Source organism: Eufriesea mexicana, unplaced genomic scaffold, assembly GCF_001483705.2.
Source record: "Eufriesea mexicana isolate 0111107269 unplaced genomic scaffold, ASM148370v2 scaffold395, whole genome shotgun sequence".
In the NCBI taxonomy this organism is placed as follows: domain Eukaryota; kingdom Metazoa; phylum Arthropoda; class Insecta; order Hymenoptera; family Apidae; genus Eufriesea; species Eufriesea mexicana.
Genome location: NW_016908583.1, coordinates 1116723 through 1139578, shown reverse-complemented (window position 1 = coordinate 1139578; position 22856 = coordinate 1116723). Strand labels below are relative to the sequence as shown.

Genomic DNA, 22856 nt, shown 5'->3' with positions numbered 1-22856 from the left:
AATTAAAATAAACATGTGAAAAAATTAATGATATTTTATTTCTTATGTAACACTACAGTTTGTATATAGAACATCATTTTATCTTCTATAACAATAAATAGTACGAAAACTAACCAGGATTTTATTGCTATAGAGTAAAAAAATACTGAACTTAATATATTTTTATGACACATAACACATAAAAAATGGAGAAACATTGTTTTTCATCACAACTAGAACTTTCATCAGTTACACACTTTTTGTAGTTCTTGTAGTTGTCTTCGAAGATATGCAGCGCGTAATTCATTTAAAGCTATCCTTTTCTTGAACATTAGTACTAATGGCTTAGTAATTATGTCCGTTATATGAACTAATGTTCGTGTCCTTACTGTAATTAATAATTAAATTAGTTTCTTTTTTAGTAAATAAAAGCTTTAAACACTAAAATAAATAAACCAACCAGCATTATTGTGTATGCTGGCAAGAATATCCTGGTGATCTTTGTATGATTCTGCCATCTCTTCTTCTTCTTGTACCAAAATTTTTAATAAATTTGTCATTGTCTAAAAAATGTATATAAATTAAATTAATATTGAAATTTAATCGTAGATAAAATTAACTAAATTTGTATTATTTAAATGCTTACTTTTAAACATGTATTTGATATTATTGGCGTATGTACAATTTCTAATGGAATTTCTATTGCTTTGTCATTGTGAGATTGGAAACAAATTAAAGAAATTTCCTGTTCCTATGAAACATTTCATTTAGAAATGTGAAAATTATAGTTATTATAACCATTTATTTATTATTTACCTTAGATTCTTTACTTTCTGAAAATACTGAAAATATTAAACCCACGAAACCATCTTCTAATTTCTGGTAAGCTGTTTGAGTTCTAACATCTAAAGAACCATTTGTTATATTAAAATTATATTTTTTATTATAATCTATTATTATATCAACATAACACAATTTCTATACTAACCAAGATGTGATGGACAAACTGTAATATGGGGATGAGAATGATACCATCCAAGTACACGCACAGGACGTTTTAATTCCTCACATAAACGATCTGCTTCACTAACAGCTTTTAATAAATGTTCAGGTGAAATTTCTACTCTGTCTTTCTTTTTGTCCAAACGTCTCAAAATAACAACTGCTACAATTTTTGCAACACCAAGTACTGTCTAGCATAAATTATTAATGAAATAATAGAAGTTTTTTCATATACATAAAAGATATAAGAAATTATATAAAATAAAAAATATACTAATGAACATACATCCCCAATTAATAACCCCATTACTTCAAATCTTTCTGTCGACAATGCATGCTGTAAGCATACCATGTATACATCAGTCTGTAATTCTACTTTTGTTAATGGAAATCCAGCCATCATGTAAATCTTAAACTTAACTATAGTTCAATATTTAATATAAATGGGAAACCTGCAATTATATTATTTACCATTAAATTTAAATAATTAATAACTAATATAAACAATAATAACTAAATAAACAAGAAATAAATACCGCAACCATCATCTTTTTTTATTTTTACTTAAAAAGATAAATATATAAATATGTGGAAAAAATGTAACCTTTATTATTATTTACAATAAATTTTAGATAAACTTAAAATCAATTATTGCTAAAATTGTAATTTTAAGTTATTATTTTCAATTATTTTTTCAACAAATTTGTAAAGTATTTATTTTATTAACATTAAAAATGACTAAAAACTTGCATCCGAATTATACACATGAATAAATATATTTATATGCAGAGAAGCTTTTGAGTGAAAATAACAATATTGTTTAAATTCCCGTACTTTTCTTATTATATTTTAACGTATTATTATACCAATTATATTTAATAGAACATCACAATATCGAAACTAAACTTTCTCACTAATTATGCTTTAATGTACACTTATTATTCAAGGTAAAATCCCTTTTTACATATCATGTTTCAGTTAAGGTAGGTGGCGTTAAAGATTTTTTTTTTTTAACAAAGATCATTTCTATTGTATCTATATACAATTAATAAATATATACATCATGCCACATTATACATTATATGTTTTCAAATCAACGATAATTACAAATATATACAAATCTTAAAAACAATAATAAAAAGGTATAGTTATAGAAATTATTACTAGAGATATTCTTAAATAAACAACATAAAATCATTTTTAGTTAAATAAAATCATTTTGATTATATAAGGAAGATAATTTATCATAACAAAGGATTAAATATTAAAAGATATATCAGTTAATATTATAATTTAATACAATCAGATTAATTTCATATTTTACTTATTCTGTATTCAAAATTAGCTTATTAACATTATAAAATTTATTATTGCATTTATAGACCAGAATATTGATTAAAAATATTTTTTATTTTTTACAAATTCATTTTACTTGTAATGTTACGTGTAATGATTGACATTTCAATTTAAGAACAGTTTACTTTTAAAAATCATGTACTAAATGTAAGAATATATAATTTTGCGTGCTGATATTTTATTTTCTGTATTCTTTTCATATATAAAATATATAGAATATTTAATCAAAAATTGTATACTTCTTTTAAATAGTTCCAAGATAAATGGCTTAACGGGATTAGATGTTTCCTGCACTGCTTGCCATAGATTACTTTACTTCATGGCGAATCACAATTCATAACAATATCGTATTCTTCTCGACAAATTTCTAAGAGTACCTGGAAAACATTTTGTATATTTAATTAATGAATAATCAACAATGATTAATAATGAAGACATTTCAAAAGTAACATTTTATTGAATCGGTTATATAGTTGGAACAAAACCGTCCAAAATGAAATGTCGGTATTGTGCATAACTTTCAGACCTAGCGATTCATGCAACGATCAATAATACCTGATTAATTTTTTACTAATAAATGCTTGACAGAATGGCTAGTAGAGAAACATCAATTAATTCAAAAAACTCGGATGATCATAGTGTTGAGGTTCGTAGATTTACAATATAATGCTTTAGATATACATAATTGTTTTTAACAATATGTATTGCAAGTACATACTTTTTATTATCTCATTCAACATTTAGTAGCATTAAATGAGCAAGCAAATTATATTTTAATTCATATAATAACAAAAATTACATGCTAATTTCAAATGTATTATAATTATTATATATTTCTATTATATTAAATTATATATATTATTACAGTAATAAATTGTTTAATTTACAATATGTACCTATTATAAATTTGATTTTATATTTTAGACATTAGCAGAAGTCTTCAGATGTTTTATTTGTATGGAAAAACTAACAGATGCACATCTTTGTCCCCATTGCAGTAAATTATGTTGCTATACATGTATTAGAAGGTGGTTGACAGAACAGCGTCCTCAATGTCCTCACTGTAGAGCTTCTTTACTTTTACATGAATTAGTAAATTGCAGATGGGTTGAGGAAGTAACCCAACAGCTTGACACACTTCAAGCTGTTGGTATTTCAAACTCTAGGCATGATGACTCCAATAGAGATAGGTAATATTTTATTTTTAACTATTAGTTTATTATTCTCTCTTATTTTAATTATTATTAATGTCAATATTGATATTTATATGTATTTTTAAACAGGTGTACTGTGCATCGTGAGAAACTATCTGTTTATTGCTGGACTTGTCGTAGATGTATTTGTCATCAGTGTGCTCTTTGGGGTGGTACTCATTCAGGACATACTTTCAAGCCATTAGAAGAAGTATACGATCAACATGTTACACAAATAAAGACAGAAGTAGGTCAATTGAAAAGAAGATTAATGGAGTTAATAAGCCTTGTTCAAGAAGTGGTATGTTTAAATTTCATATAAAATACAGAATATTTTACAATCAAAATAATAATTTGTATGTCATGCTTTATTAGGAACGAAATGTTGAATCTGTGAGAGCTGCAAAAGATGAAAGAGTCAGAGAAATTAGAAATGCGGTAGAATTGATGATAGCGCGTTTAGATTCTCAGTTGAAAGCTAAATTGTTAACATTAATGGGGCAAAAAAACTCCTTAACATTAGAAACAGAGCAACTAGAAGCTTTGTTGCAAGAAGTAGAACATCAGTTGCATACTTGTACACGTTCTGAACTTATAATCAAAAGTGCAGATCTTTCGCGAATGATACATCAAGTACGAAAAAAACCGATGACAAGTTTTGTTACTGCTCCTGTTCCAGCTGATTTTCATAGGTATAGTATTGATACTTGGCTCTTTAATTTAATATTTAATATTGTCTAAAGATTACAATAATTTATATTATTTTATTATTTTAGCGAAATTGTTCCGGGATATGATAGCGCTACATTCGCAATGCAAAATTTTACACAATTACAATTAAAAGCAGATCCAGTATATTCTGCACCTTTACATGTTAATGGATTATGTTGGAGATTGAAAGTATATCCCGATGGAAACGGTGTTGTACGTGGAAATTATTTGTCAGTTTTTCTAGAACTAAGTGCTGGCTTGCCGGAAACATCGAAGTACGATCTTATTTTTATGATTTTTAATTAATTTCTTTTATACAAAAATAATTAGTACATTTTTGCAGATACGAATATCGTGTTGAAATGATTCACCAAGGATCTCGCGATACAAATAAGAACATAGTTCGAGAATTTGCTTCTGATTTCGAAATTGGTGAATGCTGGGGTTATAATAGATTTTTTAGATTAGATTTGCTTGCAACTGAGGGATACTTAAATACTGAACTGGATACTCTTATATTAAGGTATGTCAATTACATAATACTTCTTTTTCAATATATTGTTTAATTATAATATAAAAATAAATAACAGATTTCAAGTACGTCCACCAACATTCTATCAGCGTTGTAGAGATCAACAGTGGTATATCAGTCAATTACTCACGGTTCAGAATCAATATGCTACACAGATTAATGAATTGAAAGAGGTAATATACAAATATAAAATATTCAGTTATATATTTATACAAAGATTTATTTATTTTTACAGAGATTAGCAATTGAAATATCACGGAATGCTATGGCAGCAACTAGAGTATCCAGTGGAGCTACATTATGTGGATCAACAACAAATGTGTCACCTATGATGATGCAACAACAGTCACAGGTTGCTGGTGAACCATTGCTTAACTCTAATTCCATTCGTTCCACTGACACATATCAAAATGGCACATCTACAAGGTAAATTAATTCTTTTTTTCCAAATTGTTATTTTTAGAAAAGTGAAATAAAATGTTTTAAGATTTGAATAATTTCATGTTATTTTTATAATAGATCAGTACAAAATGTTCTTCCTGGTGGAGGGAATAGTGGAGTTTTATCAGGAGATCAATTAATGTCTATGTGTGAATTAGGAGAACCTTCGAATATGCGCCCACTTGGTTCCTCTTCAACGTTATCGTCTATTTCTTCAAAAACAAGTTTAAAACAACATAGAATAAATAATTTAAGTGTTGTCGAAGCTGAACCACCCAATATGCATAGTACAAATGATGGTTCTGTGGGAGATTGTCCAGCTACAAATACACACTCTCCTCCTCCCTCCTATTCTTCACCAACGGTGCTTAATCAACAACCGCTGAATCTTCTTTCTAGTAGCAGCAGTAGTGATAGTGGAGTAAGATATTTAGAATAAATTAAAAATAACATAATAAAGAATCCTAATAGACACTCGAATAATTTAAGTTTTATTGAATTTATATACTATTTAAATTAACAATTTATATTTATTATAGGAATTAAGTGAACACGATATATATATGGATGAATGTGAACATAACCAAACATATTTAACACTTGTGGATGATAATTCTAATGACGAAAATGATGTAGATGATGAAACAATGTCAGGTAATAGTATAGATTGTTATAATTTTATTAAATGTAGTATATTCAAAATTTGTAATATATTACTCAAACAAGCTATATGAAATGTTGCTGAATTTTTTATGTACAATGTAACGTAGTAATATACTAAACTAGGTACAAGTTCAAACAGAGGTTCTGTAGATGATGCGCAGAGATCACGGAAAAGCAAGTTAGATAAAGGTGTTGAAAATGAAAAACCTACAAATGAGAAAGCAGACGAAGATTTTGTGATAGAGAACCCTACTTTCCATACTCCCAATCACTTTCAAGCAATCTTATGAGAAATTTCCTGTCTTTCTGAATTAATCTCCATCCTTTACATTTAATTTTATGATGAGAAATAAATATTCCTGTATATATGTATACTATAATAGTTCAAGTTATAAAAATTTTATCTTAGTCCAATCATAATGTTCATATTAGCATCTTATTCAAAATAATTGTTATAAATTCCGTGCACTTTACGTTATCTATGGTATCTTCTAACAACTATAACACTTAACTATTTCAATGCGTTTATAATATCGTTGTTTACAGGGGAAAATGACGTAGAAGTTGCAGAGTCATTAACATTATGGATTCAGAATAAGCAGCGGACAAAACAACAGAACAATCGAGAAAGTACAGGAAATATTTGGAGGTACATTACTGACTTTCAAAATGTAATTGTTTTATAAGATAATTTTAAACAATTCAATTCATTATTATAGATTAGGAGGTGATAGATTAGAAGATGAGATAATGGTCTTACATTTATTTGAAATGCAAGATCGAAATTCTGCCTGGACTTCACTATGCTTTAATCAACATGTAGACGATACTTGTGATTCAAGAACATCTTTGACAACTTTGCAACAGCATAATTCCAACCCCTTACAACCAGAACATGATTCAACGTGTAATGAACAATTTGCTGACAAATGTTCTACATGTCTCTCTCATCTTTGTCAACCTCAAATGATATGCAGCCGTAGACCAAAATTAAATCAATTACCCAATATTTGTCAGCAAGAAGTTTCCGGATTAATAGCTTGTGGAAGCCAGACAAGATCTGAACCCACAACTCGTTCAAATTCAATAGACTGTGAGGAAGAACTGCCAAAAATATCTGTGGTCAATAAAATTAATCACGAAGTAGAAACATCAAGATCAGATTTGATAGTGCCAAATGGTAAATTGGTAATTTATAATACATTATAAATTTATGTATAGTTTATTTATATATGTATATATTATAATATATTATACATTATAATATGTATATATGTACATTATAATATGTATATATTATAATATATATATATACATGTACAATCATATAAAATATATACATTTTCAGTAGTATTGGATAGCAATAAAATTGTGTCGAAACATCTATTATCACGACGACAATCTTCACCGTCATCATCCACTAACGTTAGTATTATAAATAACGAAAATAACAAAATATTTGAATTTGAACAATTGTTAGAAACTTTTCAATTGTCTACAATATCTCAAAAAGACACTGCCAGTTGTTTTAATAAATTAAGGTAACGATTTTTTGCAATTATCTTTAAAAGTTATATGTACTTTTTAACATTTGAAACTATTTCATAACTAGGAAAAATATTTCATTAGAAGGAAAATCTAATAATTGCACCACTGCCACTGTCAAATCTACTACACTTTCGTTAGCACACGATGTTTCATTATCGTCCGCAAGTAGTGCAGCAACAGATGTTATTCCAAGTACTAACAATTATAGTTGGGCACCAGCGTTATATCAGCATAAACACGGTAAGTGCAATTATTTCTGCAGATAAAGTATAAAATATAAATATTAAATCACTTTTTCTTCAGGTCAAAAAAATGTTTTAGAGGCTACTATGCAAGCATCTTCTGATCCTTCCAATAAATGTACCGCGGAAAGGTGAATATGATTCAAATTTTGTTAATGTAATATTACTTATACTTCACAATTTTATAAATATAAAATACATATAAATACAAAATTGAATATTACATTATTATTGCAGGTCATTAGAAGAAACTAACTCGTGAAGTTTACTTTGAATTGCATCTGTCACATTTAACGTTACAAATGTTCTGTGATTTTTTATTTATCTAAACATTACAATAATTAATATTATTAAAAATGATAGAAAAATAATAAAAACAATAAGAATCGGTGACCTGACATTTGAATGTTTTGATGTGGTAAGTGTAATACTTCATTAAAATCGATGTTTTGTAGCAGGTACTAAGTACTATAAAAAAATATAAAATATTGCATGTATATTTCATGTAATAGTAATTCAGTACTCACTATAAATCAGTTTTCTTAAACCTTAATCAAACTAATATAAAACTGACCGTTTTTTTCAGCTTAAGAATTATATATAAAAAAAATATATTATGTATATAAAATACACTAAAAGTGTTGTTATACGTAAAAAAAATTCCAATTTACTTAGATTTGAATATTAATATATTGTATAATATTAAAATACTCAATACGTTTATCTCTGCAGATGGTTATGGTGTTACAAGTATTATGAGAACAAATTTTGTATTGTTTTTATGCAACTGCTTGTTAATATACAGAAAGTGAGCACAGCCCATGACAGTAAAATAAAATAAAGAGCATAAGTAAATATATATCCTTTACTATATTTTATCTATTATGTACTTACTTTTTATTGTAAGTATATATCCTGTACTGTTTTATCTATTACGTATTTACATTTTGTTCTAAGTATAGTCGATGGAGATAATATTATACATTCATAAGTATACATGTTTCAGTTGCCAAAACAAAAATTTAAGGATATCTTAGGAGCTCGGGATTAATCGAAATTCAGAATTAAGTGAAGACTTTTTTCAGAACTTTTCTAGTATACTGCCGTGTGTATAGTATGCACCGATAGATGCATCCAAATCACTAAGTATCCTTATTTACAACTTTAGTTTACCAATGCACAATATTATTTCCACTAACAATATATGAATAACATGATAATACATAAATAACTTTAAACAATTTTAAATTACATTGTGTTCAGATATTACCCATTAGCGATATAAATTTTATAAAAGAAATATATGACTTAATTACTGTTTGTAATTGAAATTTGGCGCTTATTATATTTGCATGATACTTGTATAACAAAATGTTAAAACACGAATCATTTCTAACTCTTATTATACATAATAAATACATTCATACATATCTATATCACATAAATAGGGTTAAGAGTCAGAAAGAGCTCAAAGTTTTTAGAATACTTATACAGCATCATTACATATATAATAAACAATATCTGAGATGTCAGTAGTGTGTGTATGTGTATATATATATATATATATGAGAGAATTAGACACATGATAATTTGTACAAGTCTTATGCTTCACTAAATAAAGTTTTATATATATCGTTTTTTTACTTTTTTGTTTACAGTAAATATTTAAAAATTGTTTAAAGTAAAAAGATTAAAGTATAGACTACCTGATAAAATGAAAATATGATTTTTTTTAGTATTATGCATAGGATATATAATAAGGAAAAAATAATTGTTTTATCTTACTATTATCTTGTATTCCCGCAAAGGAAATTAAATTGTAACAAGTAGTTCGTTACAAATTTGTTCATCTTCTGGATATTCTCTTGCTTTTTCTTCATTAGGTATATAGTGAGTACCACTAAACTTGTAAAAATACCTACCAATTGCATAATGATTTACCCATTCTGGATTGGGGGCCAGTACTAAATTTTCTAATAATAAATACATATGTTACTTAAAAATATTTTGTTTTTCTTCTTACATAAAATAAATTTATCAGTAATAAATAATATGTTACCTTGAGCCACATAATGCCATGATCCATCATTTACCAATATATTATAAAATGGTTGATTTGCACTTCCCAGTTCATCTACATTCATTTCACTTCTCCATTCTGTGGTCTCCATAAAATGAACATCCCACCCTGTTATTACACACAAGTATCTAAATATTTTGTGTCTCATTATCAATCCTACTGCATATTTTACATTTGGAGTTCTTCTTTTTGGTTTCACTTCTTTCTGAATAAAATGCATGAAACACAAATCACTTATAGATATTTGCAATACAAATTATTATTGTTTGAAAGTTTTAACAAATTTTAGTATTAAACTTACCTTAGGTTTTAATTTTTTTTGACATTGAAGCGCTAGAAATGCTTGTGAAATAATATTTGCCTGTCCTCTTGACATTAACTCTAAGTTCTAAAAATTTGAATAAAAAAATTTGATGCAAATATGATTATCTTTGTAACACACATTAATTTCATAAAATACCTTCACCGCATTTTCTAATATTTTTGCTAGTTCAGTTAAATCCATATATCCCAAGGTATATATTCGACCTAATTGTAAAATTGTGTTTGCATCATTAGGTTGTATCATATATTGAAGTTCAAGAACAGAGCGTAACGTTGCAGTTCTACCATTTGCATGAATATGTTGCCTAGCAGCTATTTCCAAATTATTTGCCATTCTTGTTACTACCTGTTAAAAATTGCTGTTATATTATACATTCAAAGAAGAATGTAGAGCAATGACACACAATTCAAAGAAACTATAAACCTCTATAGCAGTTGCAGCCTTATGAACATTATATTTTTCTATTGGACATTTTGAAACACCACCAATTCTAGGACAACTTTTCTTAGTTAGAAATTGACCACCATTAAAGACATCAATATAAAAATTTTCTGTATCCATAAATTCTGGATCACTGAAACAAAACATATAGTAATAATGAAAAAAAACAAATAATATATATGAAACTCAAAATCAAATAATTTATTTAATTAGATTAAAATTACTAAATTTTAATTACATAAGTTTGAAATGATTATATTCATTAATTATAAATCATATTTATATTAACTAGAGACTTACTATGTTTCCTTCCATCGTAACAAGAAATGAGATGGAAAACTAACAGGCTCACAACGTATACCAAGTCTTCGGGCAACACTTTCAAATACTATTGCTAAAGTTATAGGAATCCCACATCTACGTTCCAAAACCTAATAAAGAAATGATATGTATATTTAGAATTTATTTTATGATGTAACATAATCTGTTATCTACTTTATTTTTTATAATAGTTATTCATGACTTACCTGATCTATAAATGAATTTTCCAAAGAATAATACATTTCATTATTTCCATAGAAACCTAATTTTTCAAATAATATTTTGCATAATGCATCTGTTATTTGTCTTGTTTCTGAAATATTCCATTGATTATCATCAATAATATTATTTTTCCAAAAGATAAATCTCTCTGTTGGAACTGAAAATATAGAATGTGCTGGATATTGTTCTCTGAGTAGCTGTTTAGTTTGTTCTGCAATATTATCTAATAATGATGATATTGCTAGGTATGACACATGTTTTTCTGGTTGACTCCATTGAGCTACAAGAGTTGCACCACGTTCTAAAGTTTGTTGTTTTGGTGGTAGAGATATAAATTTTAGCCACTCACTCTTCAAATGGGTTTGTTTCAAATATCTAACAACTTTGAGCGCATAATATCTATGTGTTAAATTGCTGTTTCTATAGAAATTTATGACATATTATTACTCAAATAAATTAACCATTAAATTAAATTACTTATTAAGTTCTAATATAAAATATATTTATCATTGATGTACTTACATAGCCGGGCGTTTAATTAAGCTAACAAGTTCGTCTATTAGAAAATAATACGTTAAAGGATGAACACCTTCTTTTAAACAAAACAAAGCATCAAATTCTTTAAATTCAGAATTAGATAATTCTTCCTTTGTATAATGTTTACTGGACATACAGGATAAATGAAAAAGCAATTTGGATCTAACATCCAAACTATCTTTTATTTCTTCTTTCCAATTTATTATTTGGTCCTCTAATTCCATGCTTGTATGATATACTTCTTTTAAATGTGGCCATCTATCATACAAAAAAAAATAAAATAAAATTATAAGTGCTTAAAATAAAAACACTGATAAAAAGACTGTTTAAATTATAAAATATTTTATGCTTATAATCTTTGCAAGCATAATTTATAAATAGTACATATATAAGAATTTATATTTCAAATTAAAATAACTATTTGTGTTTCATTTACTTGTATCAATAATATAAAACAAGTTTGTTTGATTTAAAATTAATTATAAATGTCATGGTACTCTAAATAAATATAAAAATTTTAATCATTTAAGGCTAACAATGAGTATAAGTCGTTTAATTTTTTATTTTAGCAATAATTTTTTGTTGTTCAAAGTAACAAATAGTATACCTTTGAAAAAATTTAATCTTCCAAAGTTTATTACTTTCGTTGACAATTTTGTACAAACTTCTGCATGTTAAACTGAAATTAGCTACATCAGAAAAGTCGAGACTTTTGTCTTCCAAAATGCACACAATTATTTCTGCAGGTAGTAAGATTATTGCGTCACTTGCCATTTCTTACAATTTTTCTTTATAATGTGAGATTAAATTGAATTTCCTACACGTAAGACACAATCATGAAATTGTGTGGGACGTATTTCCAATATGCATCTGTCATTACACTGCCTCACGTCGAGAGCTTTTGTCAAGAATACAGAAGTTGACACATTCACAAAGTGACGCGAACAGGGGGGAAAACCGCACTAATACTGTTACTTTTAGATAAAACACTACCACATAATGGCAATAGTCAACCAGCCAGTTGCAGGAGGTTATAAGTATTAACCAATGGGAGCTATATTCTTTTCTACGTCAATACACGAACTTCCAATAGTAGTTCTTTATTAAAGTACATTTGATAAACTAGAGAAAGATATATATATGATACCTGTGACATAAATTATTACTTATCTTGTTGAAATCCGATGTATCTAATTCCAAGTTATATAAAGAAATATTTAATTCTCTTTTTTATGTACGATAATTTTGGTATAATTCTATTTTTTGTAAAGAATAATGTTGCTAATTTAGGTAATAAATTAATATTCTAATTACAAAAAAATACTGCTTCACATTGTTTGCTATATTTTGTTATATATAAATTTCAATAACATTATTTAACTTTAATTAATTTAATATACGTGATAATCCATACTTTGACGAAGAGTCATACAATCGACTTCATCAATTTTTAATGTATTTGTTTTAACATTGATATCTTCTTCGATTTGAATTTGTGTTTTCAGTAAATAACGCAATGATGCTTGAGCCTAAAATAATAGATGTTGATTGAACAATTATATTACCATTATCATCTACGATTAAATGACGAAATGATAAATTGTAGAAAACGTAAAACATGAACCTCGAACATAGTGCCTTGTAATTTTGACACGACATCATGTAAATCATGTACTTCTTTTACAAGATTAGTTTCGACCAAATCTCGTGTAAGTTCTAATCCTGGTCTTTGACAACGATTACCAAGTCTCGTATGTGCTAAAGCTAAAAAGCTTTCTTTTTCCACGATTGATTTCTCTATACGCGTAATATTTTGTTTCATTTCTGCTGCTTGCCGCATTACTTTATTTGGTCCTCTAATTCCATGCTTGTATGATATACTTCTTTTAAATGTGGCCATCTATCATACAAAAAAAAATAAAATAAAATTATAAGTGCTTAAAATAAAAACACTGATAAAAAGACTGTTTAAATTATAAAATATTTTATGCTTATAATCTTTGCAAGCATAATTTATAAATAGTACATATATAAGAATTTATATTTCAAATTAAAATAACTATTTGTGTTTCATTTACTTGTATCAATAATATAAAACAAGTTTGTTTGATTTAAAATTAATTATAAATGTCATGGTACTCTAAATAAATATAAAAATTTTAATCATTTAAGGCTAACAATGAGTATAAGTCGTTTAATTTTTTATTTTAGCAATAATTTTTTGTTGTTCAAAGTAACAAATAGTATACCTTTGAAAAAATTTAATCTTCCAAAGTTTATTACTTTCGTTGACAATTTTGTACAAACTTCTGCATGTTAAACTGAAATTAGCTACATCAGAAAAGTCGAGACTTTTGTCTTCCAAAATGCACACAATTATTTCTGCAGGTAGTAAGATTATTGCGTCACTTGCCATTTCTTACAATTTTTCTTTATAATGTGAGATTAAATTGAATTTCCTACACGTAAGACACAATCATGAAATTGTGTGGGACGTATTTCCAATATGCATCTGTCATTACACTGCCTCACGTCGAGAGCTTTTGTCAAGAATACAGAAGTTGACACATTCACAAAGTGACGCGAACAGGGGGGAAAACCGCACTAATACTGTTACTTTTAGATAAAACACTACCACATAATGGCAATAGTCAACCAGCCAGTTGCAGGAGGTTATAAGTATTAACCAATGGGAGCTATATTCTTTTCTACGTCAATACACGAACTTCCAATAGTAGTTCTTTATTAAAGTACATTTGATAAACTAGAGAAAGATATATATATGATACCTGTGACATAAATTATTACTTATCTTGTTGAAATCCGATGTATCTAATTCCAAGTTATATAAAGAAATATTTAATTCTCTTTTTTATGTACGATAATTTTGGTATAATTCTATTTTTTGTAAAGAATAATGTTGCTAATTTAGGTAATAAATTAATATTCTAATTACAAAAAAATACTGCTTCACATTGTTTGCTATATTTTGTTATATATAAATTTCAATAACATTATTTAACTTTAATTAATTTAATATACGTGATAATCCATACTTTGACGAAGAGTCATACAATCGACTTCATCAATTTTTAATGTATTTGTTTTAACATTGATATCTTCTTCGATTTGAATTTGTGTTTTCAGTAAATAACGCAATGATGCTTGAGCCTAAAATAATAGATGTTGATTGAACAATTATATTACCATTATCATCTACGATTAAATGACGAAATGATAAATTGTAGAAAACGTAAAACATGAACCTCGAACATAGTGCCTTGTAATTTTGACACGACATCATGTAAATCATGTACTTCTTTTACAAGATTAGTTTCGACCAAATCTCGTGTAAGTTCTAATCCTGGTCTTTGACAACGATTACCAAGTCTCGTATGTGCTAAAGCTAAAAAGCTTTCTTTTTCCACGATTGATTTCTCTATACGCGTAATATTTTGTTTCATTTCTGCTGCTTGCCGCATTACCTATATATATATAAATATTTTATATTTCTAAATATTTTTTTTAATAAACTATAATTATACTAAGCAATTCAACGATTTACATACATTTCAATTAGCCAGCACATTATGATATTCATGTATATATAAATATATATTACCGATCATTTTTATAATTTTTGAATAAATTATGCAAAATAAATCATTTAATTATTTTAATAGCACGCACCTCAGAGTGCTGTAATTCTAATTTGATTTTCGCTTCTTTCGTTTCTGCAATGCGACTTCTAAAAGCATCATCAGTAGCATTTTTCTGTTCGTTTAGATCATCGATCGCTTGTTTTATGATTGTATCGATATAACAACGCAGTGGTCGAGCGCTATTTACCTCTTTCGAAGCGGAGATAATATTATTATTAGTCTGTATTTCCCATTCGTTTAACTCGATAGTTCTTAATATATAGAAAACATTTTTTTTAATATAAAACTTGATGAACTTAAACAAAATTGATGTTCAGAAAAATGGAAGAAATAATAGAAGTGATACCTACGATGGATCAAGTCGTGAAGTGCCATGATAAATGCTTAAATTTAAACTAGTTTCTTTCAAAGATAAATTATGCTTGTCGATACATAAGTTATTTTCTTTATCCCCAAGTTCGTGGTCCATGTAGTAAAGGGTTGCTTTTAACCGACGTATTTGTTCTTGAGTTTGTTCTAGGGTTCGAACTAATAAATTTTCAACGTTTTTAATCACTTCACACTCCTTTAATAATTCTTTTTCAATATCATCGTGAACTAAATCAATTCCTAATCTATGTTCTCTGTAATTAAAATGATTTTTAAACATTTTATTTTTATAAAAAATTAAAATCACTATTAGCTATGGTGTTGGATTCGTAAATCTGACCTAAAAATGAGGCATTTTTCGCAAATAACAAGAGCGTTTTTTCTCACAGATGATAGAGCGTCCATAATACGCTCCTTATACATCGATAAAGCATCAACTTCAAGAAGAACATCTTTTCTTATATGTAGTAGTTCCTCCTTATGAAATTCAATATCTTCAATTTTTTCTTTTAATTTATGATCTGTTTCTTCCTTATTATTTCGCACTGTCTCAGAACTTAATTCGCAAACACGTTGGGATTCATTAAGTAATCGATCTGCTAATTCTTGCTGTGCTTCCGAACATCGATACCTGATTTATTTAAAAAATAATTTTTATGTATAATTTTTTTCTTTTTAGTAGTGAATTTAATGAAATAGGAAACATTTGATATTATTTTTTTTCTTTAATTGGATATTCATACCTGTGGTGATTATTTAGATGCCATTGATGCAATGTAAATTTCAGTGGAGGTGGAGGAACTAATGCAGGTGCGCGATTGTTCAGCATTTTATTTTTCGGTTTGCTGTTGTACATCAGCAAAATGTTGTGCAGCCAAAGAAATAGTGTTCTTTTAAAGTGGCGGGTTCATAGGTTTGATCTATATATGGATGAGTCAGTACAAGAACAGTTTCTATAGAAACGTTTAACCTATTAGAAATTGATTTCTTTTAATTCATTTGTAACAGAGAAATTAAATATTAAGCATTATGCAAACATACTGTCTATAAGGAAATAAATCGTGTATTTTATATTAATTATTAAATAGACTATTTTTAGATTAAATAAAAAAGTATGATTTAAATATGAATTTAACTTTTACATACATTAATTCATAAGGTATTACGTTACTATTAATTTGCACTCTTTTTTTAATCGGCATGATAATAAGTGATGTTATCTATCCTTTTGGTTCACTCAGTATACGTCAGATGGACTTACAGTATAATTAAGAATTGAAATGGGAATGTAAGTGGTAACTGTGTTTCTCGTCTACCTGAAGTTTGTAGCCACGGTGAATGTCGATGTTTTCGCGTTATTTTTTGATTTGCCGCGTATGCAACGCCGTGATACAATGGCGGCTTCCGTTATAAGCACGTACTTTTTGTCGACCGTTTTCATTAAAATGTAAAGATCTGTCGAAAGAGTGCTCTTTTCGACAGGTTTTAGAGGTCTAAAAATGACATAGTGATATTGAAACTGTAAGGTATTTGCTGAGAGGATTGCTGGAGTTATTAGTACACGTTTCGAGGTACGAATTCTTTTGATCAATAACAAAATTTCAGAGGCTGTGAACGATAAATCAGGTACAAAGTATTCGCTTCTTGCTTTAAAAATTTTTCACGTTTGGCTTTTCAGAAAGAGAAAAACGCTTGCGGCAAAATGTCAAAGCGACCTGCAGATAGTGGGGATTCTGGTTCCCAGCCACCTATTAAAAAAGTTCAATTCGAACCGATTTTAATCGGACCTATTTCAACCCTCGAGGAAATGGACATGAAAGTTTTACAGTTTCAAAATAAAAAATTGGCCCAGGTTAGTTCTCAAATATGTTATTATACATTTACAAAAATGTGTGTAAATTTGCAATGTTCGAAAAATATTACCCATGAAATGTTACATTTCAACATATCAATTTTTTCATAAAACCTAAAATGTTGTTTCTTATAATTCCAAATATTGTATGTTATTTTGTAACTATCTACTATAAATGTATATATTGTTTTGAAAAAACTTCATTAATAATATATAAAGTTAATTTATTATGTAAGCATGTGGTAGTATTGTTCCATAACTAGTTGTGTCTTATTGTTAATATGAAATGCATCTTATGATGAATCGATGAACAGAAACAGTGTATTAGTTTAGATAACATTGTAAATTTTTGTTGTAAATAGTTTGATACTTTAATATTATATCATTATCTTTTAAAAATTCTAACTATTTAATTATAATAAATAAAAAATGATTTTTTTAGTTAGTTATCTTTTTCATATTTTTGTTAATTTAAAATGAAAAATTATATTTAATATTTTTATATTATGTTATTTTGATCTTTTAGAGATTAGAGCAACGTCATAGAGTAGAGGCAGAATTAAGGCAACGAATTGAGCAGTTGGAAAAACGGCAAATGCAAGATGATGCAGTGCTTAATGTTGTTAATCGTTATTGGAATCAATTAAATGAAGATATACGCGTATTACTTCAGAGATTTGATGCTGAAACAGCTGATGAATCAGAAAATAAAAGTAAAAGAAAATAGTGAAGTACATTTATTAAATGTTTAGATACCTGTAACTTGTAATGAAAGTGTCAATGTATAATTATAGATGAAAGTGAAGCTACAACATCATTTCTCATGCAGCTTTCATCATGGGACAAAGAAGAACTAGATGATAAATTAGCAAACCGTGTTCAAGTATCCAAACGTGCAGTTTCTAAAGTTGTACAGGCATTTGACCGTCTCTCTCAAAGAAATGAAAAGATTACTCTTGCACTTAAAGGAGAGTTTGATGGAGGTACTTTATTTTAATATGTTGAAAAATAAAAATAAAAATAATGTATTGAAAAACAAAAATAATATAGTAAAATAAAAAATGACATTTTAGAAGAAGCACCTAACATTGATGAAGTTGTGCGTAGAGCAAATGCTGAAATACAAATGGAAAATAGGAATCTTCAAGCAATAAATATACAACTTCATGAAAAATACCATACCATATCATTAAAGGTAAACTAAGTATATTTATTGTAATGAACTTTATTTTTAATTATGTAGTAATAAGTTTATTTTGTCATAGATGTCAGAATTACAAGATACCATAACAGGAAAAGATACACTTGCTGCAGAACTTCGTAATCAAGTGGATGATCTTCAATATGAACTAAATAAAGTACGAGCACGCAATGATAAATTGGAACATCATCTTGGAGAAGCAATTGAGAAACTAAAAGCATTCCAACAAATACATGGTTCAGATGAAAAAGGAAGTAATAAACCTAATACCCTAGTTGCATCAAGTGTATCACAAACAAAGGTATAATATGCTTTACAATGAATAACTATTATATTTTGTTGTATACTGATGTTCAATTAAAGTCAGTATATTTAATTTTTGCGTTGTTATAGCTCGAAGATTTGCAAAGAGAATTGGAAGAAACCAGAGAGCTAGCTAATAACAGGTTACAAGAATTAGATAAACTGCATCAACAACATCGCGATGCATTGAAAGAAGTAGAAAAATTAAAAATGGATGTGAGTTCTTTGGTTTTTGTACGCATTTTTATAGCGCTCAGTATAGAATGTAAATTAATATCCTGTGCAATAAATACTCATGTTGTATTTGCTTTCGCTGGTTTCTTGTGTTTTACTTCTTTATATTCGAATAAAGTACACGTAAAAAATTCAAATGGAAAGACTATTTTGATATTATGTTCAAATATTGGTTTTATTTTGAAAAATATTTTATATTTGCAGATACGACAACTTCCTGAATCCGTAATTGTTGAGACAACAGAATATAAATGTTTGCAATCACAATTCTCTGTACTATACAATGAATCGATGCAATTAAAAACTCAATTAGATGACGCCCGTCAGCAATTGCAGTCCAGTAAAAACGCTCATTTACGTCATATTGAAATGATGGAGGTAAGTATACTTTATATACTTTTCTTTTTCTTTTTTTTTTTGTATTAAGTTATATAAAAGTTATATTAAGTTATTAATATCTTTAGAGTGAAGAATTAATGGCACAAAAGAAATTACGAGGAGAATGCATACAACTAGAAGATGTTTTAGCTCAATTACGAAAGGAATATGAAATGTTAAGAATTGAATTCGAACAAAATTTAGCGGCAAACGAACAAACAGGACCGATAAATCGAGAAATGAGACATCTCATTACATCTTTGCAAAATCACAATCAACAACTTAAAGGTGAAGTTCATCGTTATAAGCGAAAATATAAAGAAGCTTCATCAGAAATTCCGAAAGTATGTATATCATTAATATTAAATTTTTTAAAGAGAATAATTAAAAGAATTAAAAAAATGTATAGTTGATATCCGTACTTTATCATTAGTTAAAGAAAGAAATTGAAGAATTGACAACTAAATTGGGTCAACAAACATCTCAGGAAAATAAAGAAGGTAATAATTCCGATGGCAGTGGAAAAGAAGAAGATGCATCGAATTCTCTTCCAGGTTCTACACAGGTATAATAGATTACTTAAATGAGTGTATATTCTTACAGTATATTATAAAAATGATTTTTTAAATATATAGATGATAAATGTTTGCATTAATATAGATAAAGGAAGAAAGTGGAGTTTCAATAAAAAGAGAATCTGGAGAAGAAGAAGTAGAAACTATCGAAGTTGGAGAAGGAGAAGGAAATAAAGGCACTCCGGATTCTTTAACCTTAACTTCTCCAACTTTAAAGAAAGAGAAGGACATTAAACGTGAAAAAGATATAAAGAAAGAAGCGATTAAAACTGAACATCGCGATCCTGCTCATCGTGCCAAAGATACGAAAGTAGCGGAATCAGAACTAGTTAGAGATCTAAAAGCACAACTTAAGTATGTCCTATATACATACTTATATTAATTATTAATTTATATTTATTCATTATCTCCACTTGATTGCTTTAATTGTAGAAAGGCTGTGAATGAAATGAAAGAAATGAAATTATTATTAGATATGTACAAAGGTGTCGGAAAAGAACAAAGAGACAAAGTACAACTAATGGCAGCTGAACGAAAAACAAGGGCAGAATTGGATGAATTACGCCAACAGATAAAGAAAATTCAAGTACATATTTATAAATAAACTTTTAATTAAGAATCTCTTATTTTTAAAGATTTTAATAATAAGTTTATTATCTTTAGGAAAGTAAACGAGAAGAACGTAAGAAGTTGGCAGATGAAGATGCACAAATAAAAATTAAAAAATTAGAAGAACAAGCATACACTCTACAGCGTCAAGTTGCTTCGCAAAAGCAGGTAACTTTATATATTTGATAAATTTTATAAAACATGAATCTTATTTAAAATTGTGAACTATTGGTAATGCTAAACAGAATTGTGTGTGGTTTCAGGAGGAGGAAGCTCTTTTAAATGAAATGGAAGTAACTGGACAAGCTTTTGAAGATATGCAAGAACAGAATTCTAGACTAATTCAACAATTACGTGAAAAAGATGACGCGAATTTTAAGCTTATGACAGAAAGGATCAAAAGTAATCAATTACATAAATTGGCTCGAGAAGAGAAAGACGTTTTAAAAGAACAAGTTTCTACTTTAACAACACAAGTTGAAGCTGCAAACGTCGTCGTTCGTAAATTAGAAGAAAAAGAGCGCCTCTTACAAAATTCGCTTGCTACTGTTGAAAAAGAATTAGCTTTGAGACAACAGGCAATGGAAATGCATAAACGTAAAGCTATTGAGAGCGCTCAATCTGCAGCTGACTTAAAACTTCATCTCGGTAAAAGATTTATTTAAAAAACTATTAATTATTTTATATCGATATCTTTATGTATTTTTAACGTTATCTTGTTTAGAAAAATACCATTCACAGATGAAAGAAGCACAACAAGTTGTAGCTGAAAAAACTAGTTCTTTGGAAGCAGAAGCATACAAAACAAAAAGATTACAGGTAAAATTGATTTATTAAATAATCAAATTATATGAAATTTAATTAGATGAAATGTAGTTTAATTAATCTATCGCTAATACTATAATGTTTTACCACAGGAAGAAATAGCTCAATTAAGACGCAAAGTTGAAAGAATGAAGAAGATAGAACTTGCTGAAACGTTGGATGAAGTAATGGCTGAGGAACTTCGAGAATATAAAGAAACGCTTACTTGTCCTTCTTGTAAAGTTAAACGTAAAGACGCGGTTCTAACAAAATGTTTTCACGTATTCTGTTGGGATTGTTTACGTACACGGTACGAGACTAGGCAACGAAAATGTCCAAAATGTAATTGCGCTTTTGGAGCTAACGATTATCATCGTTTATACCTCTCCACATGAAGAAGGAAAGTTTAGATTATTAAAATTCATGTGATGTCTCTTAATTCAATTGTGTAAATCTTTCTTACTGTTATGATGTGCATTTTTTCTTATACTTTCTATTTATTATCATGATCATTGGAAAAAGAAAAATATAATTGCACATACGAAGAGAAGAGGCTGAAAAGAAACAAAGTATGTAAAAAATTGCTACTATTTCGTCAAATGTAATATAAAAAAAAACAGTGCAGCATTTTTTAATTAGTTTGTGGTGACTTCGCTGAACCAAGTATAATTTTCATAAGTTCTGATCTCATATAAAGTCAAATCTTGTAAAAGGTGTCTTTTTCCTTTCTTTGACGGTAGCACAATGAACAGAATACTAAAACAGTGAAATGTATTATAATTTTATTAGTCCTAAAATTCAGCTTGGATGGAATTTAGTCACAAAGTTAGGAATATTTGAATTAAAATATAGATTGAATTTTTAAGAATGATTAAAAATGATAAGAAATAGTAGATATATTGTAATATATTATAAATAGACATTCAAAGTACCGTAATTTCATGAAGAAATGAAGATATTTGTTTGACAATTATTATTTTATAAAAAGTTCTTATTTAAGATATCGAAGAAGTTTTAGTTTCATAAGAATCATTTGATACTATCTTTCCTGAATGACTGAAATGTTAAAGAGCTAGAGACATAATTTATTATAACGAAACCCTAGAGAGTACGCAAAAAGTAGAAAAAAATGCTTAATTTAGAAATCTTTATTTCTTCATTTGAAATATTCTTTTATATTGTGCCTAATATAGTGTCATCTTTTTCTACTTTTGTTAGTAAACATTTCAGTTTTACGAAACGCGGAAATGAAAATATTACTAGTATATATCACATA

At 27.6% G+C, this 22856-nt stretch overlaps 6 protein-coding genes across 10 annotated transcripts; 2 read left to right on the top strand and 4 right to left on the bottom strand.

Annotated features, from left to right (window-relative positions):
• Positions 1-224: 224 nt before the first annotated feature.
• On the bottom strand, positions 225-1427 carry LOC108545324 (lys-63-specific deubiquitinase BRCC36). Its single transcript, XM_017896871.1, has 6 exons — positions 1268-1427; positions 968-1172; positions 796-884; positions 626-730; positions 440-542; positions 225-367 (listed from the first exon to the last, which is right to left on the bottom strand). The coding sequence occupies exons 1-6, from the start codon at positions 1382-1384 to the stop codon at positions 225-227; spliced, it is 762 nt and encodes a 253-aa protein (XP_017752360.1). The 5' UTR covers positions 1385-1427.
• A 1322-nt stretch (positions 1428-2749) lies between these two features.
• LOC108545305 (uncharacterized) lies at positions 2750-7953 on the top strand. Of its 3 annotated transcripts, none has more exons than XM_017896845.1 (16): positions 2750-2983; positions 3262-3527; positions 3621-3831; positions 3906-4222; positions 4307-4516; positions 4585-4764; positions 4832-4946; positions 5009-5199; positions 5293-5635; positions 5754-5868; positions 6424-6526; positions 6597-7057; positions 7229-7418; positions 7490-7665; positions 7729-7798; positions 7905-7953. In XM_017896845.1, exons 1-16 carry the CDS (start codon positions 2915-2917, stop codon positions 7927-7929), a joined length of 3042 nt encoding a protein of 1013 aa, XP_017752334.1. In that variant the 5' UTR covers positions 2750-2914; the 3' UTR covers positions 7930-7953. The 3 variants fall into 3 exon arrangements, with proteins under 3 accessions (XP_017752334.1, XP_017752333.1, XP_017752335.1); XM_017896844.1 differs by having other exon boundaries at positions 7226-7418; XM_017896846.1 differs by lacking the exons at positions 7729-7798; positions 7905-7953 and having other exon boundaries at positions 7226-7302; positions 7490-7599.
• A 1489-nt stretch (positions 7954-9442) lies between these two features.
• On the bottom strand, positions 9443-12616 carry LOC108545310 (F-box only protein 21). The gene is made up of 9 exons (XM_017896854.1): positions 12201-12616; positions 11579-11851; positions 11041-11476; positions 10814-10944; positions 10496-10646; positions 10208-10417; positions 10049-10135; positions 9727-9952; positions 9443-9640 (listed from the first exon to the last, which is right to left on the bottom strand). The coding sequence occupies exons 1-9, from the start codon at positions 12365-12367 to the stop codon at positions 9480-9482; spliced, it is 1842 nt and encodes a 613-aa protein (XP_017752343.1). The 5' UTR covers positions 12368-12616; the 3' UTR covers positions 9443-9479.
• An 816-nt stretch (positions 12617-13432) lies between these two features.
• On the bottom strand, positions 13433-14259 carry LOC108545293 (F-box only protein 21-like). Its single transcript, XM_017896827.1, has 2 exons — positions 13843-14259; positions 13433-13493 (listed from the first exon to the last, which is right to left on the bottom strand). The coding sequence occupies exons 1-2, from the start codon at positions 14007-14009 to the stop codon at positions 13433-13435; spliced, it is 228 nt and encodes a 75-aa protein (XP_017752316.1). The 5' UTR covers positions 14010-14259.
• A 367-nt stretch (positions 14260-14626) lies between these two features.
• On the bottom strand, positions 14627-16563 carry Tektin-C (Tektin C). The gene is made up of 6 exons (XM_017896880.1): positions 16368-16563; positions 15965-16255; positions 15606-15878; positions 15284-15506; positions 14860-15078; positions 14627-14764 (listed from the first exon to the last, which is right to left on the bottom strand). The coding sequence occupies exons 1-6, from the start codon at positions 16478-16480 to the stop codon at positions 14627-14629; spliced, it is 1257 nt and encodes a 418-aa protein (XP_017752369.1). The 5' UTR covers positions 16481-16563.
• Positions 16564-17022: 459 nt separating this feature from the next.
• Positions 17023-21975, top strand: Bre1 (E3 ubiquitin-protein ligase Bre1). Of its 3 annotated transcripts, none has more exons than XM_017896842.1 (16): positions 17023-17195; positions 17303-17476; positions 18003-18189; positions 18271-18459; positions 18550-18671; positions 18742-18978; positions 19071-19196; positions 19419-19592; positions 19679-19936; positions 20026-20157; positions 20253-20521; positions 20600-20753; positions 20831-20944; positions 21040-21424; positions 21501-21595; positions 21694-21975. In XM_017896842.1, the coding sequence occupies exons 2-16, from the start codon at positions 17327-17329 to the stop codon at positions 21973-21975; spliced, it is 2874 nt and encodes a 957-aa protein (XP_017752331.1). In that variant the 5' UTR covers positions 17023-17195; positions 17303-17326. The 3 variants fall into 3 exon arrangements, with proteins under 3 accessions (XP_017752331.1, XP_017752330.1, XP_017752332.1); XM_017896841.1 differs by having other exon boundaries at positions 21022-21424; XM_017896843.1 differs by lacking the exon at positions 19071-19196 and having other exon boundaries at positions 21022-21424.
• The last annotated feature ends 881 nt before the right edge of the window (positions 21976-22856 follow it).